This window comes from Bos grunniens, chromosome 28 (assembly GCF_055505025.1).
Source record: "Bos grunniens cultivar Pamir isolate PY7600 chromosome 28, Bosgru_T2T1.0, whole genome shotgun sequence".
NCBI lineage: Eukaryota > Metazoa > Chordata > Mammalia > Artiodactyla > Bovidae > Bos > Bos grunniens.
Genome location: NC_141192.1, coordinates 13,026,229 through 13,045,091, shown reverse-complemented (window position 1 = coordinate 13,045,091; position 18,863 = coordinate 13,026,229). Strand labels below are relative to the sequence as shown.

Below are 18,863 nucleotides of genomic sequence, written 5' to 3'. Positions count from 1 at the left end.
ACTGAAGTGACTTAGCAGCAGCAGCAGCAGCATGGGGGCATTCTTACTTTAAAAAAAAAAAAAAAAGTCTATGCAACCCAAAATCTGTCTGCTACATAGGGCGTCATCTGTAAGGGATCATCTGTAAGGGATATAGAAATTTTATGTACATTTGTCTAACATGTAAAAAAGGGAGATAGGGAAGGAGGTGAGGAAGAGAGTGAGATGGAAATGTGAGGTATGTGAATCTGCCACCGAGCACCACTGAAAATACAAAGTAGAAGATGCTGATAAGAAATGTCACCAGCATCATGAGGCACTTAAAGGGAGAAATGAAGTCAACGGTGTCACCTGTGATTAAGCTCTGCCCATGTGCTCTCCATTTTGTTCAACTGGTCCAACTTCAGGTACAGACAGCACAGCAGTGAATGCACCTATTTAACTCTATTAAGCCAATAGGATTATTTCTCTTTGAAAGGCTTGTTACATAGTCTCTATGGGGCCCTAGCAGATAAGGATAGAATGGTCTAGGCTATGTATACTATGTTAATGTAAAATGCCACACATGCATATGTTTAGGAAGATAAAAGGAAAGACTGGCATTTTTCTTTCTCCTTATTTCAACAAATCATTCCCCAGACAGTAAAGCAAGTAGAATATATTTTCAATTCATGGATTAGATGCGTCTGTTTCCTGGAGCAATATTTAAATATAGCAGCATGGGAATATGAGGTCAATAAGCAAAAAAAAAAAAAGAGTAATTCTAAAGGCTCTATCTTTGTTCAAGGAGCTGATAGATATATTGGCAAGACCAGGCTTTGAAGTGAGCACAAAACACTGAATCTATAAAGGGGCTGAGCAGCTACACAACCCAGCCAGTGTAGGCTGTGCTTACACCTTGAGGTGAGGCCATGCTTGGCCACAATACATAGTTTTTCTAGGGAAATAGTCACTCTGAGATTGCTGTGGAAATTAATACGAATATTCAGAAACAAGGTGCTAATGGAGATGGTGTGCCTATATCTATCTCTAAACTCTGTATGCCTATAATTTTTCCCATTATAAATGTGTTCACTGGTACTGCCACTTCCGTATTATATTACCTTAGGGAATTCCCACCTAAAATTTTTCTTTCAATTTCTGCCTCTCAATTTCTTAGTTTATGAAATACGAAGTTGAACTAGACCAACAATCAGTAAACTATGGCCCATGAAACAAATCTGGGCCCCCACCTGTTTTTATAAATAAAGTTTTATTGGAACAGAGTCACACCCATGTACTGTCTGTGCTGATTTCAAACTACAGTGGCAGAGTGCAGTTGTGACAAAGTCTCTCTATAGCTTGCAAAGCCTAAAATATTTATTAGCTGGCCCATTACAGAAAAACTTAACCCTGACCTAGACTATTTCTAACACTAATTTTGGCTTGTGAATCTATAAAGTACAACCAAACAATATAAACAAAAGCCTACTCTGTGTGGTTCTTATCCTTTTTGTTTATATATACAGGCACACCTCGCTTTATTGCACTTTACTGATACTGAGTTTTTTTACAAATTGAAGATTTGTGGCAACCCTGCCTTGAGCAAGTCTATAGGTGCCATTTTTCCAACAACATTTGCTCGCTTCACATATTTGTGTCACATTTTGGTAACTCTTGCAATATGTCAAATTTTTCATCATTTGTTAGGGTGATCTATGATCTTTTGATGATAGTAAATGACTCACTGAAGGCTCAAATGATTGTTTGCATTTTTTAGGAATAAAGGATTTTTAATTAAGTCTCTTTAATTAAGATTTAATTAAGATTTTTTTTTAAGTCGCTTGCATTTCGGACAGATTCTTTACCAGCTGAGCCACAAGGGAAGCCCAAGAATACTGGAGTGGGTAGCCTATCCCTTCTCCAGCGGATCTTCCCAACCCAGGAATTGAACCGGGGTCTCCTGCATTGCAGGCAGATTCTTTACCAATTAAGCTATCAGGGAAGCCCAACGTACGTATAATACATTGTTTTTAAAAAAACATAATGCTATTGCCCAGTTAACAGACTCTAGTATAATGTAAACATATTTTACATGTACTGGAAAACCAAGAAATTCACATGACTAGCTCTATTGTGTTACTTTATTGCAGTGGTCTGGAATTGAGCTTGCAGTATCTCTGAGGTCTGCCTGTATTGGCTTATTCTTAGAAAGATTTCATTTAGTTCCCCAAACTCTACAGAGCACATAACTACACACATGTAAAGTTCAAATAGTACACAAAGGGGAAATGAGAGAAGAGATGCGGAGATGAAGCTGGGAGGATGCAAATACAGAATGTAAACCCTGAGACGCTGCATATATTCAATGGCCCAAGAACTTGCCTCCCAGCAACCACTACAGAAAAGGGGTCAGTGTCCCTTTCCCAATTTAGAGTGTTCACTGGAGGTTAACCAGAAGGACCACAGCGATCCTGGCACGAAGAACTATTTACCCCAAGTCTGTGCTTAAGCAGATAACATGAGATGTAGTGAGAAGAGTCCCCAGAAACACCCAAACAGCTGGGCAGCATCTCACTGGCTTTCACTGTGACATTGAAATGTCCTTCAGCGTGGACCGGCTCCAGGTCCCAAAGTGGAACCGATCATCAGTTCTCCCAATACATTCCAAAATTTTGAATTAAGCATGCACCAACATTCTAATCAGAAGATAACAAGTATTTTTGCTTTAAGAAAAAGAAAAGAAAGTAGTCATCCTTAAGAGTCTGGGGGTGCACTCTGATACAGAAACCCTCAGCCATCACTCTAAGAGGAAGCCCTATGCAGCCTGGATGTGAGGGAACTTTGGGGAGAATGGATACATGTATATATACATACACATGTATGTATGAGTATGTATGTATGTATATGTAAGTGTGTATGAGTAATGGAGGAGAGTCCCATTGCTGGCCACCTGAAACTAGCACAAGACTGTTAATTGGCTCTACTCCAATACAAAATAAAAAGTTAAAAAAAAAAAGAGGAGGCCCTAGGAGGTCTCGCTGTTTCTGTAAAGCTAAGGCTGAGACACAAGACAAAGATGGGCTATTCTGAGACGTGGTCATCCAGTTGTTAATAGAATTAACAGTTAATAAAAGCACCAGTAAACAGTGACCCTCATTTCTCATTGTTTACACTGAGCGCTACAACCTTTTATCTAGCCTAGCAACGTGAATAATGCACACGCTGAATCCCTGCCCGGTGCCTGAAACAATGCCTGGTGCAGGTGAGAAGTAAATACTTCCTGAATGAACGGTGTGCTCGTCTGAGAGATCCGGACAACCAGTGATTCCACAGATATGCCAAGGCTGTCTTGGACAATCCTTCCCCAGCTGGGCCTTCCCCGCCTTGCCTGGTTTTGAGACTCACCTGTGACAATGAGACAAGTAAGCGCCCAGATGTGGAGGCCAAGCTCCTGAACTGTGCGTCAAGGAAAACAAATTAAAAATTGAAAAGAAAAACTGCACAGCCGGTGTCTAGTCTCACTCGAGTCCCATTGTTGCAAGGATAAACATTTGGACAGTTGAAGACAAACACAGCTTTGGGTTCTGAGAAGGGAGAGCTGCTTCCCCTCGCACGCTGAGACTGCAGTATGAAATCTCTTTCCTGCTCAGAGCAAGGACCTGCCGTCCGTAAAGGAGAGGCCTGCTCTGAAGGTGCCGCCTGTACTCAGAGCTTCCTGCTCTCTGGGCAGTGGGACTGATCCACCCTGAGCACACCTGAGCAGCCCAGGCCACCTTTTCTCCCAAGAGATCTTCAGAAAGCAGCTGGCCTCGGGCAGTCCCAGCCAAGAAGGCCTGAGCATGCCATTCTAGTCCACGCAAATGTTAGGAGCATCAGAACAAGCAGCCTCAGGACCTAACTGGGCGCAGAGACAGTCATGTCACAGCCAAAGCAACAGACGACAGTGGCTTCAAAAGAAGGCATTATCTTCAGATGGGAAGTGATGACACGGGAAGAGCACTGGATGGGGAGTCTGGAGGCCTGCAAGTACCAGCCTGGCTCTGTCACTTCACTGCCCTTCCTAGGCCTTGATTTTCTCAACTGTAAAATGGACATAAATTCACTGATAAGACTGGCTCCGTGCCTTCCTCATCATGCACCCCTATAACAAAATGGGGGCTAAAGAACAAATTCAACACTGTCCTTGCCCTTCAATCTGATCACAATATTTAGGGCTTCGCACAGTGCCTGGCTCCCGACAGGCTCTCAGTAATGTCGTTGTCAGCAGTAGTATCTGACTTTAAAAAAAAAAAAACAAAACACATGATTACATTGACATGAAATGCCCAGTATATGCAAATCCATAGAGATAGAAAGTACATTAGTAGTTGCTAGGGGCTGGGGATAAGGAAATGGAGAGTGACTGCTAAAACAGGGTAAAGGGTTTCCTTTCGGGGTGATGACAATTAGATAGCAGTGGAAATAATGCTCAATAAAAATGGGAAAAACCCTCAATAATAACAAATCAATTAGAAATGGGCAAAATATTTGAATAGAAACTTCACTTGACATATACTGATGGCAATAAAGACATGGAAAGATGATATTTAAACATGGGTAGCCAAGATCTTCCGGAGAAGGCAATGGTGGGCTGCTGTCTATGGGGTCACACAGAGTCGGATACGACTGAAGCAACTTAGCAGCAGCAGCCAAGATCTTCAGGGGATCTTCCCCACCAAGGGATCAAACCTGGGTCTCCTACATTGCAGGCAGATTCTTTACCATCTGAGCCACCAGAGAAGCCCAAAACATAGGGAAGTACAAACTAAAACCACACTTAGATATCACAACACACTGCTTAGAATGCTATAATTTTAAAAACGAACTGATATTACCAAGTACCAGCAGGGATGAAAAACAACCAGAACATCATTCATACAGTCCTGGTAGGTACAGCTAATTTGATAGTTTCTTGCGAACTTAAACTTACCAGAAAACAGAACAATCCAATTCCCAGATACTTACCAAACTGAAATCAAAAATCATATTCCCATAAAAATCTGAAGGAAAAGTAGAAACAACCCAAGCTGGTAGATGGAAATACAAACTGTGATGCATCCCAAAAATGGATGATTCCAGTCCAAAGTCCTCAGCTCAGCATCTGAAGAGCCGACAAGCTGTCTCCAACCCACGTTCCCAGTCTCACTGCCCCTCAGGTGCCTCTGTATTGCCAGCTCCAGCCTCACTGCCAGCAGCACACCATGCCCCTGATCTTCTCCTGCTGCTCCCTCACTGTGCAATCGTTTCCTCTCCTTTAACTTTTCAGGATCCTAACCCACATTGCCAAGCTCCACTCAAATGCTTTCAGTTTTATTAGGCATCCTTCTCAGCTCCTGGCCCACTAAGTAGTCTCTGTTTTCAAGCTCAGCTATGTTTTTCTTTTTTATATTGTCTCTATCATCAAATGTGCTCAGTTCACCTTGAAATAGATGTTTCAGCTCAAAGGCTTTCCCTCCAATGAAGCCCTGTGAATTCTTCCTTGACTCCCTGCTTCCCCACACTCAGCCTCTCCACCACAGACACACTCACACAATATTTGTATTCAAAACATTTCTCCTCCAGAAATCCCTTCAATACCTTCCAACCATGCTGCGATGGAATTAGGATTATTCATTATTTTTCACAGAGATGATAAAACACCGGGCCTACAGTTGGTGCTCAGTATCTCTTAGCTGATGAAGATAGACAGAATGGTCCTAAGGGACCACACTGAAGCAGCAGGCCCCACACTGTGCGACTGCGCTGTTTGCGGTTCCCTCACCCTCTCACTGTTCCTCTCATTGTACTACACATGAACAATGCACTACTTCCATTTCAACCCAGGTGAACGCACAGACCCAGACTCCAACCTTAAATTTCCCACACAGAATCTACTCACACACAAGTGTGAAAAAATAACAGAGACTTTACTGAAGACTCTAGAGGGGAGATGAGGGTGATGGTCAGACAACACAACCCATAACAAGCCACCTTCAATTCCTGACGAGACACTCAGGGCTTCCCAGGAGAGCCTAAGTCCCACCAACCCAGACCACCCACCTCCCATCTTCCTCCACACAGCAACTGGCCTCACCAGTTTCTCTCTCCTCCTTTCCATAATCCCAGCTTTAAATTTTCCCACTTTCTATTTTGCTGCTGCTGCTAAGTCGCTTCAGTCGTGTCTGACTCTGCGCGACTTCATAGACGGCAGCCCATCAGGCTCCTCTGTCCTTGGGATTCTTTTTGCTACTACTTAACAATAACATACGGAGAAGGCAATGGCACCCCACTCCAGTGCTCTTGCCTGGAAAATCCCATGGATGGAGGAGCCTGGTGGCTGCCGTCTATGGGGTCGCACAGAGTCGGACACGACTGAAGTGACTTTGCGGCAGCAGCAACAATAACATAATCTATGACTCCATAACCAGATGCTTCAGAAGGCACAGCACAGTTAACAGAGCCCTGTCCTCCTTGAAGGCTGTTTGGCCACCAGTTTGGTGACTTGAACATGACATTTAGTGACTTACTCCTTTCCTCAAGCAGTGAGTGAGATACTTATCAAAAATATAATGTAGAGTTCTCCCCAAGGATTCTGATGGGTGAAATTTCACCATCTCCCAACATCTGTGGTCACCTTCTCACTGAGTTTTTGCCATGAAAAATCAAGAGTGACAGCATCTACCTTTCAGCATCCTTGCCTGATCTCTGATACTCCCTAGCCACCAGGACATCCCCATTCATTCTATGTCTAAGCCAAATGACTCTTGACTGAGCCCCAGCATCAGGACAAGGAAGGACAGCCCATACAAAACAGCTTCCAGAATCACAGGGAGTTATTTAGAATGTCACATCCTTCTCAAGGAAAACTCTTGACTCCTCAGACCCAAGAAAGCTGGTGGTCAGGGCTACCCAGGGAAGAAGCCCAACCACAGCATGAGCCTGGCCTGACCAGGTGATCAGCTCATGTCTGTTTACCCACAACTTTCCCAGTCTTTGCACCAAAAGAACCATGTCCCAGGTTCCCCAGGCAAACAGGGATTACTGGTCACTGAAGGCTTGTTCCACCCACAATACTTGCCAAGAACCAGGAGCTCATGAGGCCAGTTAATGAAGCCTAGCTCCACACAAGCAGATCAGAGAGAATGCAGTAAGCGCACAGAGAAGGGGAAGGATGAGCCTAGGCTGCGGGTGGGGCTGAAACAGCCACCTCAGAAATAAGGTCACACAAGCAATGCTCCAAGCATGGGACCAGCGGTCACAGGTGGGCTGCTGGTGAGTTTCATCACCAGCATGACCGAGGGTTTCTAACATGGGCATGATTCTGATCCTATAGGGCAGGATTTCTGAAAATTATGGTGGCCAGAGGACAATAGTCACATCTTCAGAAGGCCACCAAACACACACATGCACACCTGTGCATGTGCAAGCAAACACATACACTCAGAACTCACCAGATCCCATATCATAGAGCCTCTGCAGAATTCCGAGCACACATTTCTCTGATCCTTCCTTCTCACCAAGATAGTCAAGGTGTGTGTGTGTGTCTGTGTGTGTACTGTGTGAGAGTGCACACCTACTCTGCTAGCAGAGGAAATGCTCTACATTCTCCCCAACAGGCCCTCTCTGCCCCACATGCTGGCTCACTCTGCAAATCCCCCCCCACAGACCACTGGCTCAGATGTGCACAAAGAGGCCAGTCTCTCCATGATCCCATATAAGCGCTCTTCACCCCCGCCTCACAACAGCCAATGGTCTGGAGAAGACGGAGTGAAACACCACATCCCCATAAAAGCAGAGATCGTGGGCCAGACAGCAGGCCCCCTCATGTGAGGAGGGGGCCAGGGACTCACCAGGACTCTGCCAGTCAGCGTCTGGGCAGATATCATCACCCCCGCCCAGTCTTTCACGGAGGTCATCCAGCCGACCTCGGCTGCCACCGTCTCCTCTTTTTCATCCACTGGCTTGAGAGTGCCATCTGCCTGGCTTGAGCCATTGTTAATCTTCTGGGCCTCCTGGCAAGAGAGAGAACAAGGATTGAGATGTGGGCACCAAGAGGATTTAAAAAACATATTCTACCCAAAAGAATTAAAGCCAGACGGACCCCTGCTGAGGTGGACCTGGTTTGAAGGTACAGAGGTCAGGAAGAAGGGATGGATTATGGCTTTGATTGTTCTTTTAAATCTTTTTTTAAAAAGAACGTTTCCTTTGTTTCCTCTTAAACTATTTTTGTGAAAGAAAGAATGAAATTATTCTCTTTCCATTTTAAAGAAAAAAAAATCAAAAAGCTCAGGAGAGAAACCATCCTGTCTAGGATGAGAGTGGCCAGGAAGAAAGTGAAGTCGGCATTCTGTAATCTCTACCTGCCCAGCCTTCATACCCTTCTTACAACTACACTCTATTTTCCGAAGGAAATCTCCACCTTCTCATTCAGTCTGCATGGTTCAAAAGGGACTAAAGGTATACACTGTCTCCAGGAGTGGAGGCTGGTCAATCAGACCAGTCTATCCCTTTGGCAATAGCAGTTGGGCCAAGGATGGTTATATGAATTATGCCAACCCAATACAACTCAAGCCTGCGATTTTGCTGAAAAGAGTAAGAAAGGTTACCCTTCTCTGAGAATGAAGCTAACACAGAGGAAACTAGAAGAAACGGTAGAATACTAACGTCATCATTGGAACACCTGGATCCAGCGGCACCTGAAATCCACTGCAGACTTTCTTAGACAGGAGACAGTAAATTCCCCTTTGTGGCTAAAAATGTGCTTGAGGAAACAAGGCTGACCTCATCAGATAACTGAGCCTCACATGAGGCCCTAAACTGTATGCTTTTGTACACGCTGTGTCCTCTGCCTAGAATACTCTTCTCCCACCAAGGATCAGGGCTTACCCTCTCACCTCCCTCAAGTCTTTGCTTCATATATGACCTTTTCAATCATTCTTCTCTGGCTACTCTTTCAAAATTCCAACTATCTTCTAATGATGCTGCCTTTCTGCTTTATTTTTCTACAACGCGCCTAAAACTTGTAACACACTCCGTAGATCTCTTACTTATTTCTTTTATAGTCTGCATCCTCCAACTGCTGAATCCTGAGTGCCCAACAGACAGCCTGGTGTACAGCTGGCTTAATAAACATGAATGAAAGAGTAAAAGGGGTTATGCATGTCAGCCCCTCACTGACTACAGAGCCTGGGCTTAACGGCTGCCAAGTAAAATACAGGAAACCCAGCAAAACCTGAATTTCAAATAAACAACAAATAATTTTTCAGTTTAAGTATGTAAAGATTTTAACCCTGAATATTCACTGGAAGGACTAATGCCAAAGTTCCAATAGTGTCCACCTGCTGGAGAAGACTCTTAAAAGCCCCTTGGACTGCAAGGAGATCCAACCAGTCCATTCTGAAGGAGATCAGCCCTGGGATTACTTTGGAAGGAATGATGCTGAAGCTGAAACTCCAGTACTTTGGCCACCTCATGCGAAGAGTTGACTCATTGGAAAAGACTCTGATGCTGGGAGGGATTGGGGGCAGGAGGAGAAGGGGATGACAGAGGATGAGATGGCTGGATGGCATCACTGACTCGATGGACGTGAGTCTGAGTGAACTCTGGGAGTTGGTGATGGACAGGGAGGCCTGGTGTGCTGCAATTTATGGGGTCGCAAAGAGTCGGACACGACTGAGCGACTGATCTGATCTGATCTGATGCAAAGAGCCGACTCACTAGAAAAGACGCCAATGCTGGGAAAGATTGAGGGTAAGAGGAGAAGGGGGCGACAGAGGATGAGATAGTTGGATGGCAACACTGACTCAACAGACATGAGTTTGAGCAAACTCAGGGAGATAGTAAAGGACAGGAAAGCCTGGTGTGCTGCATGTTCACGGGGTCGCAAAGAATCAGACGTGATTTAGGGACTGAATAACAACAAAACATTGCATGGGAATACTTATACTTAAAACACATTCATTTAAAATTAAATTAAAATTTAAATTTAACTAGGCCCCCTACTCAAATAACCACTAAGGTTATTTTTGCAGACATAGATGTTTCAAAAAGATGTCAGCAAAATTATGTTCATCATTTATTTATTATTTTTTTTTACTTTACAATATTGTATTGGTTTTGCCATACATCAACATGCATCCGCCACGGGTGTACACGTGTTCCCCATCCTGAACCCCCCTTCCACTTCCCTCCCCATACCATCCCTCTGGGTCATCCCATTGCACCAGCCCCAAGCTTCCTGTGTCCTGCATCAAACCTGGACTGTCGATTCGTTTCTTATATGATATTATACATGTTTCAATGCCATTCTCCCAAATCATCCCCCCCTCCCTCTCCCACAGAGTCCAAAGACTGTTCTATACATCTGTGTCTCTTAAAATGCTAGAATCCATTAATAAAACAAACTGACCCTGGGGATCATTGTAAATTGGAGTGAGGAGGAAAACCCGAAGGCAGAGATAGAAATCTTTGTCTGTGGTGAGGGGGTGGGACAGAGGGAGGAAAGAAGAGCTGGGAGGCACTGAATGAGTCATCCTCCTGGGGACTTGTAGGCAGGCAGGAAGCTGCTCCTGACGCTTGGTTCTCCCCCGCCAGCCACCCCTGACTCAGGGCGTTGGGAAGACAGACTGAGCATCAGTTATACCAGGCATTCATGCTTAATTTCCAAGTGTACTGGGCTCCCCAGCACTGGAACGATCCAAAAGGAGCCCTGGGGTGGGGGCACAGGGTGGGTATATTTGGGGGCTGTTTGATGATGTCTTTGGAGCCAGCTACCCAAGCCACCTGAGGCCAATCCCAATGGCCTGTTAGGGCCCTGAGTGTTGGCCATATGGAGGCTGCACAGGCGGGTGCCCAGGAGGAGACAGAGACCCTGATCCAGGGGCAACCTCTAGTAACTGAAGGTGTAGATTCAGCCACTCTGCCTCACGGGCCTTATTTGGAAGACTGCCTGCCCTCTAGGTGTTTCTGGGATTAAACAGTGCCCAACGGCACAGGACAGCACATGTCTTATTATCTACTCTCACCGCTTCCTGTGCCTCCTGGAACCACAGACCCTCGAGCAGTGGTTCTTAAACTTCAAGGGCATCACCTGGAGAGCTTGTGGAGAAACAGTGCTGAGGGACTCGTCTGGCGGCCCAGTGGCTAAGAGTCCACACTCCCAACACAGAGGGCCTCGGTTCAATCCCTGGTCAGGGAACTAGACCCCACATGCTCCAGCTAAAGATCCCTCATGCCACAGTGAAGATGGAAGATCCCTGTGCCACAACTCAGACCCGGTGCAGCTACAGTGCTGGGCCCCACTCCCAAACCCCCTTTCCAACAAGTCCCAGAGAATGCTGATGCAGCTGGTCTGGGAACCCCAGGGTGAGAACCACTGCTTCTAATCACTCTGGCCTGACTCGATCATCCCTGCCCTGATGTGAACTGAAATGTGCATCTTAACCCCCAGCTTGATCCCAGCTTCTCCCTCTGCCCACACAGGGAAGAGATTAGGGCAAGGCCCTCAGATTAGAGGCTTGTGTCTCCTTTTGAGCAGTGCCTCCGAGAGACATTTCTGAACTAGTCCAGGGCCACGACCTGGAGGACTAGCTAGCTCTCTGCTCCTCGATCCTGGGGTACAGATCCCCAGCCACTGGCTGACTCTGGAGGAGGCAATCGGCATGCAAGAGGCTGGGAGGCAGGGAGTCCTCCCCAGACCCAGTGGTTTCACTGCATCAATAATTCACAGCACAAGAGGTATACGGCAGATAACGCTCTCATGCCAGCCCACTTACCTATTGTTTTACAAGGCATTCATTATTTTAATTACTTTATGATATGAAAGGAAAAACACAGACTAAAGGGAGATAATAGTCTCATTATTACTTGCTTACACTACATGTTGTGAGCATAATTACGTGTGGGAGACAGGACTTGAGGGGGCGATGGTTGGGGGAGCAGGGAGATGGGAACACCACAAAGTCTGATGCTAGGCCACCAGGTTAGTGTCCTTGGCCTGAAGGGAAAGTCCTTCTGCACCTCTGACCTCACTCTGGCCAAAGCTTCAAGAGTAGGTATAATCCCTGCTCCAGAGAAAGGGGGCAGAGGCCCAGAGAAGTGGCCTTGTTGGGTACGTATAGGGGTGGGAGTTGGGGGGAGCGGAATGGTAAGGAGCAGAGTCCAATACAATAGTGATTGACCATCATTCATCAAGCCAGAGCTGGGTGCCGGAAACTAAAAATCAAGTGTCCTCTCTGCATTATCTTCCTTAGACCTGGCAGGTGAAATTATCCCCATTTTACAGACAGGCCAACGGAGAGCAGGTATTTATCAAGGGAAGGGTCACAGAGCCTGAGAACTCCAGCAAACCCATCTGGACTTAGGTCTGCTCTGCCACATAAAGCTGGCTACCTCGGGCATGTTAGCCCACAAGTCTCAGCCTTCTTCCGTGTAAAATGGGGACTGGCCGGCAGACCCCAGGAAGGCGGCGGCAAAGCTTATGTGAGATAAGCAGTGCACAGCAGTTAGCACAGGGCTAGGGGTGTGGTAGTTACAGCTGGCGTGGCTGAGCACCCGCTGACGGGACAGGCTGGCTCCAAGGGTATTCAGTGCACTCAAAACTAAAGCATCAACTGGAGGCCCTGGGAGGGACACCAGACCGTAGTGAAAACTTAATAATTACAGAAGATAAACCAGTATAGGTTCTAACAGCTATGAGGCTTGAACTAGGAAATGAGCCCCCAGGAGATAAGGCACCCAACTTGTGGAGGTTCCAGAAAGAGCTGTGTGGCACTCCCCCAGGACAGCAGAAGCCCAGATTCCTACACAGGCAGCCCCGGACCCAGTGACCTCTCAGATCCCTCTATGCTCCGTTAGATCAACCGCCCTTGTGATGAGGAAACTGAGGACCAGAGAGAGGCGGGCCCCTGGGTTCCAGGACACTGCTCTCTCTCCTGTGCTCCACGACAGGGAATGGGGCTTTGATCTGAACGGCAGAATGGGTGTCCTTCCATCCTCACACCTTCCACCTGCCACTGCAGAGAAGGACCCAGTCCCTCTGCTAGGAGGACTCAAGCTGGGCCAGACAGGCTCCCCCTGGTGTCAGGAGTGAGCTGGCCCTGATCCCTGCTCCCCCTCCAAGAAATCATGGTGAGGTGGGGTGGAGTATGATAGGGGTGGTGAATGTGTGTGTAAGAGAGAGAACTCCGCCAGCTACAGGCTCCAACTACCCTAGCCTCAGAAAGATCATGAGATTTTCTAGAATGAAGAAAAGGGTGCCTTGGTGGGAAGAGAGAAACAGGAGGAAGGAGAAGCAAAAAAGAAAAAAAAAGACCAGGTGGTTCCTGGGGGTGTCCTGGAAGGTGGAGGTCAGGCCACAGCCACACACCCCCCACCGACCCAAGGAAGGGGCTCCTTTTTGCCCTTTCTCCCACCAGAGTCTTGTGTAAAAGAAGCCACAGCTTCTGGGGGCAACATAGGGCAGTTCTAATCTCAGTGCCTGGACTAAAGGACAGGGCAGGCTGCCTCCAGGAGGCTGGAGGGACCCTGGGGAACAGAGTAGCTGGCAGCCCCCTGCCATCACACGCCCACACAGGCAGCTCTCAGCTCTCATGGCCTGGGCCTGGGCACACGGCCTCACCCCTCCTATGCCCCCTGCGGCCAACAGCCTGACTGGACCACAGTCACCCGCACAATATTCACTGTCCAAAGCACGTATCTGTTAGATGATCGGGCATTTCCCGCAAACCATCAGGTCAAAGACCAAAGCCTGACAAGGGACCTCAGCCGTGCCTTTGGATGCCAACCCCGTCATGGAATGGATGAGAACACAGAGTGCCTGGGGGGTGGGGATGGTCCACAGGCCCAGTTGCCCAGTGCCACCCTGCCCCACTCCGTATGCACCGAGCCAAGACACACCCCGCAGCTAGCTCTATTTCCCTTCCCTCTTGTTGCTCCTGACAGGATGATTCTGCCGCATCTAGCCCAGGGAACCCAGCACTCCCAAGCAGATCCTTGCCCTGCCAGCCTGCAATCTGGAGTCCTCGTGTTCCTAGGACTGCAGAAATCTCCACCTAGTCTGATGTGGGGGCCCCACAGGGCAACGCTTCTCATCTTCAAGGGGCTCAGCTTTCCCCAGCAGTGGGAGTTGCCCAGGCCCAGCAAGGGAGAGCAGGCCTGAGCTAATCCCAGGACCCCACTGCTTCTGGTCCTCTGGTCCCGGTTGTCTCTCTCTCATCCTTCCCACATTGGACCCAGTATACTGGGAGCCTTGAGTCTTCTGTGTGGTAAGAAGAGCTCTGAGCGTCAAAAGATCCTCAAGTCCAGCTTTTCTGGATGGCCTTGGACAAGCCATTTCATTTCTCAAAACCCCTTCTGTAAACACGGATGTGTCCTGCCATATAATCTGGTCAGGCGGCATCCAGCACTTTCTGAAAGTACCTTCATCTTTTTTATGAAGGGCGGGCAAGGATGGCATCAAGGCTCAACTCTCAGATACCCGCCTATCATGAGCAGGGCCTGGTTATCTCCCTGGGCACAAACAGGATGTTGGCACTGACAGGTCCTGCCAGCTGGCCTGCTGTGCTGGCCACACCCTCCCTGGGAGCCTCGGCCACACCTGCTTCTGCTTAGCTGGACTCAATCACCTCTAGGTGCCAGGTGCCAAGGCCACCCTGGGCACCACACCTGCTGGCTGACTGCCTCGGGGAGGGAGGAAGATTCCAGAGTCCCCTTGCTCATCCCCGCTGAGGCCACCTACCCCCTGCAAAGCTCCAAGTCTGTCTTGGGTTTAGTTAACATTTCAGTTGGATCTAGGAAGTTGTTTAAGCAGTGATCGTCAGGGAGAAAAGCTATGCTTCAAAATGTAAGTCCTTCTCATCCCACTCAGAGGACAAGTCAGAGACGTCACACAGTCCAACCCACCCGATCTGGCCCGCTTCTGCCATCATCCTACAAGCCTCCCACTCACCCCCTCGCTCGCTCAGCTTCACTGGCCTCTTTGTGCTGGCAGAATGTTCTAGGCCCACTACCAGCTGGGGCTGATGGCACTGGCTGACTCCCAACACCCACCCCAGATAGCCACGGCTGCTCCCTCCCTTATTATTCATTCAAATCTTCAACCCATCACTGAGAACTCTCTTGCCACCCCCTTGACACCCCACCCCTCCACCAGTCCCCTACTCCATCACCCCCATCTATGGCCCATGCCTTCCCGAGGATTTCCTCCACCATCTGGTAGCTGGCACACTGCAATCATGACTTGGTTACAAGCTCCATGAGGGAAGCATTTCTGTCTCTTTTGTTCACGGCTGTGTCCTCAACAATGAAACATTATAAGCTCAGTAAGTAAGCACTTGATGCACCTTGGTGAAAGGTAGGAAGGAAGGCTGAAGGGAGAGGGGAGGGAAGGAGGGAAGGAGGCCAGAAGGAGATAAATGAAGGAGACAGGGAGAGCTGTAGCAGATGGGAAGTCAGTCATCAGCAAGCACAATATCTAGAACAAATAATATTATTAGTAAGTAAGGATGATAATACTCAGAAACAATACCACTGTTTCTAAACATCATCACCATGACTCTACAAGGCAGGTTTCAACGCACTCATTTGCAGACAAGGGCTTAATCAGCTGGCCCGGGAAGATACAGTCGGAATTTAAACCCAGCTGTCTGACACCAAAGAGAGACAAGCACCTGAGCTGACTTCCTCTCAAGGATAATGTGTGCGGAAGGATTATGGACTGTTGCGAAGGGCCCAGGAGAGGTTTGTTACCATCAGAACACTCAGTTTGGCCGACGTCTGGGTACTGCGTGTACCACAGAGACCCTTCTTCAAGGCTCCTGTGCCTTAAGAGGACGGTTAAATCAAGAACAGAGGAACATGGTTCCTTTCTTGGCCAAGAACCAGCTTGGAACCCTAAATCACCCTTCACGGAGCAGAGTGTCAGATGGGAAATGAAGGTGGCTGAGTTGACAGGTTGCGAGCCCTCCTGCTGAGCACTGAGGTTCTCTATGCAAATGCTGCCAGAGGAGGAGACACCTTCTCTTGTGCAGTCTGCATCCCTAATAGGGCAACCTGGCCTGATGCTGCCAGGCCTGGAGAGCCTCTGGGGCGGGGCATTGTCCAGGACCAGAGCACTTCCCATCCCTGGGAGTCCCATTCTGGACCTCCCTCTGTCCAGGGCTGGTGCTATGGAGTACTTCCTGGGTGCTCAACATCCAGAAGGCTGTGGGGGAAGGGAGGACCCAGAAACCTCCATCTGCCCTCCCCTCACGTCTCATAATCCCACTTCATCCTCGCATTTCCCTGGTTGACATCAGAAAGCCATTTCTCCTGAGCCTGCATTGATGGATCCTGCTTCAGTCTGCCTGGAACCCCCACCCTCACTCTTCCCCAGCAGCAGTCCTCTGCCCCTCCATGCCCTCTCTCACAAAGGTAAACTGAGCCAGCAGCCTGGCAGGCAGCTGCCCTCAGCTAAGCACAAAGTAGGAATCCAGAAATCCTTGTCTCCTGTCAGAGGGATGGTAGCAAGGCTCAGACAGTAAAGAATCCACCTGCAGTGCGGGAGACCTGGGTTGGGAAGATCCCCTGGAGGAGGGCATGGCAACCCACTCCAATATTCTTGCCTGGAGAATCCCCATGGACAGAGGAGCCTGGAGGGCTACAGTCCATGGGGTCACAAAGAATCGGACACGACTGAGCAACTAAGCACAGCACAGCAAGGCCAAGGGCTCTGGGATATGAGTTAGGAAGCCTGTATTCTAGCCCTGGCTTCGCCAGGCACAGGAGGTGTGGCCTTGACCAGCCACCCAACCTCTCTAAGCAAAGTAAACACAGTCCCCATCTGGGAGACGATGGGGAGCGGTAGGTTAGATCCACACTTTTCTGTCCCCTAAAGGCCAGTATTGTGTGTTTGATCAGGTACCTTAGGGGGTTGGCAAGAGGCAGCCAAGAAGGCAAGGCCCCCAGGCCTCGTGAAAATCAAATCACCATGACACTGAGCATTTTCACCTATTAAGGTTCTGGGCTAGACTGCACTTGAGTGAAGGGGTTTTCTGCAGAAAAAGAAGTTTGAAATCTACTGAGTAAAAACCCATAGGCCCATTTTAGCTTTTATAAGATGCTCTGTTTCACGGGCAATGTGCTAACATCCTGTGCCTCAGCCTGGCCCAAGACCCAGCAATGCCTGAACATCCACATCTATAAACCCACAGGGCTCCAGGACACCCTCACAGACTATCATCCCGTCCCTCTGCCACAGGTCTTCACCAGGCCTAAAGGTTGGAGATCTTCCAAACAGCTCAAGAGGAAATTGTCTCCCACCCTCTCCTGCTGCCCCCTACAGCCTCCTTCACATTCTAGAAGGGTGGCCCAGCCGCAGGATTCTCCCAGGTACCAATAATCCTGCATATTAGGGATTAGGCTGAATACCTCGAGCAGCTCAAGCAAATAAAGCATAACGTGGGCACCACCAGCTCGGATTTTCATAGGGTTTTGCAAAGAGAGAGGAGGAAGGAGATGGGCACCTGAGACTGGGCAGGTGGGGGTGGAGACGAGGCAGGATTGGTTTCTGCCCTTGGGAAGTCCTAATCATCCAACCTGCCCCGGGTAGGAGGGAGCTCCCCTGCACCTTGTAGCCTCATCAGCCCCCCAGGACCCAGATATATATGGGGCACCACATTTGTGCCAGACAGTAAAGAATCTTCCTGCAATGCAGGAGACCCAGGTTTGACCCCTGGATCAGGACGATCCCCTGGAGAAGGGAATGACAACCCACTCCAGTACTCTTGCCTGAGAAATCCCATGAGGAGCCTGGCTGCAGTTCATGGGGTCGCAGAGAGTCAGACATGACTCAGAGACTAACACTTCCACCTTCAACCGATGCAGCAGCTATTGTGTCTGTTAACGACAGGTTACATGTCCAGGGAAGGAGCAGCATGCCCACAGAAACAGGCTTCAGGAGCTTAAAAAGAAGTTCGGACAAGGCCAGTTGCTCTGGGATGTCAGAAAACCATCGCATTGCCTGGGTCTCTCTGCTGGTTCTAAGTTAACTCATCGTCACGGGCATTTTTAGCTCTGGCTTCCCAGGTACCCTGTCCAGATTCACACTCCTAGGAGTCCACCTGCGCAGTGTGTGAAGACATAGGTGGTCACGGAAGGGAAAGGGTGGCAGCAGAAAAGGGCCGGGTGCTCTTTAACAGTCGCTTACCATTTTTGTGCCTCAGGCTTCCTTGCTTCCAATTCAAAGGGGCCATGGAAACACTCCCCAAGTTTCTGTCCAGCTCTGAAACCGCCTGACCTTGGCCTCTGGACCGTGAGTCCTGCGCTTCCCCGTGTCCCAGCAGCGTGAGATGCTGGGGAAGCACTGGGGTCCTTACTGGCTCTTCTCACATTCAGCACTGCCCACCTGTTGCCTGGGGACTGAGAGGGTCAACTGACTGTTAGGAAATCCTTGACTTCTTGTCTCTACCAGCCATGTTCTCTCCTTGGCAGTCTTAGACCATCTTATTTAATCCTCACAACAATCCTGCAAGGTAGGAATGTTATGAGGCTCACAGAGGATGGGTAATTTTCAAGAACACTCATCTTTTAAGTGGCAGAGGTGAAATTTAAATCCAGTCTATTCTAAGACCAAAGGCCATGTTTTTTCCCTCTTCCTTGCTGCCTCAGGATAGGCAAAATGTACCAAGAAGAGATGGAATCTCCTTATAAAATGCTGCTTATTTCTAGCATTGAAACAACTGCCTTATACCCTATGGCTTATAAACAACAGAATTGTGTAGTACAGACATCTGGTTATAACCAGCCATGTACGGATAGGGTGTTGGAAAAATGGTCTACGGGAGAGGGTGCCAATTAGGGAATAGAGTGACCCATTAGACACTATATCCCATGGTGAGACGTGCCAC

The 18,863-nt window shown here is 48.4% G+C and overlaps 1 protein-coding gene across 16 annotated transcripts in view; it reads right to left on the bottom strand.

Annotated features, from left to right (window-relative positions):
- KCNMA1 (potassium calcium-activated channel subfamily M alpha 1) overlaps positions 1-18,863 on the bottom strand; it is a 779,939-nt gene that overhangs the window by 543,871 nt on the left and 217,205 nt on the right. For 15 of the 16 annotated variants that reach the window (XR_015156775.1, XR_015156776.1, XM_086381835.1 and 12 more), the window contains exon 2: positions 7,830-7,991. The exons of the other annotated variant lie outside the window; for it this stretch is intronic. Coding sequence is in view for 13 of the 15 variants with exons in the window: in XM_086381835.1 (XP_086237961.1) it covers positions 7,830-7,991 (162 nt within the window). In the remaining 2 variants the exon portion in view is untranslated. The remainder of the gene's footprint in view (positions 1-7,829; positions 7,992-18,863) is intronic. 16 annotated transcript variants of the gene reach the window in all.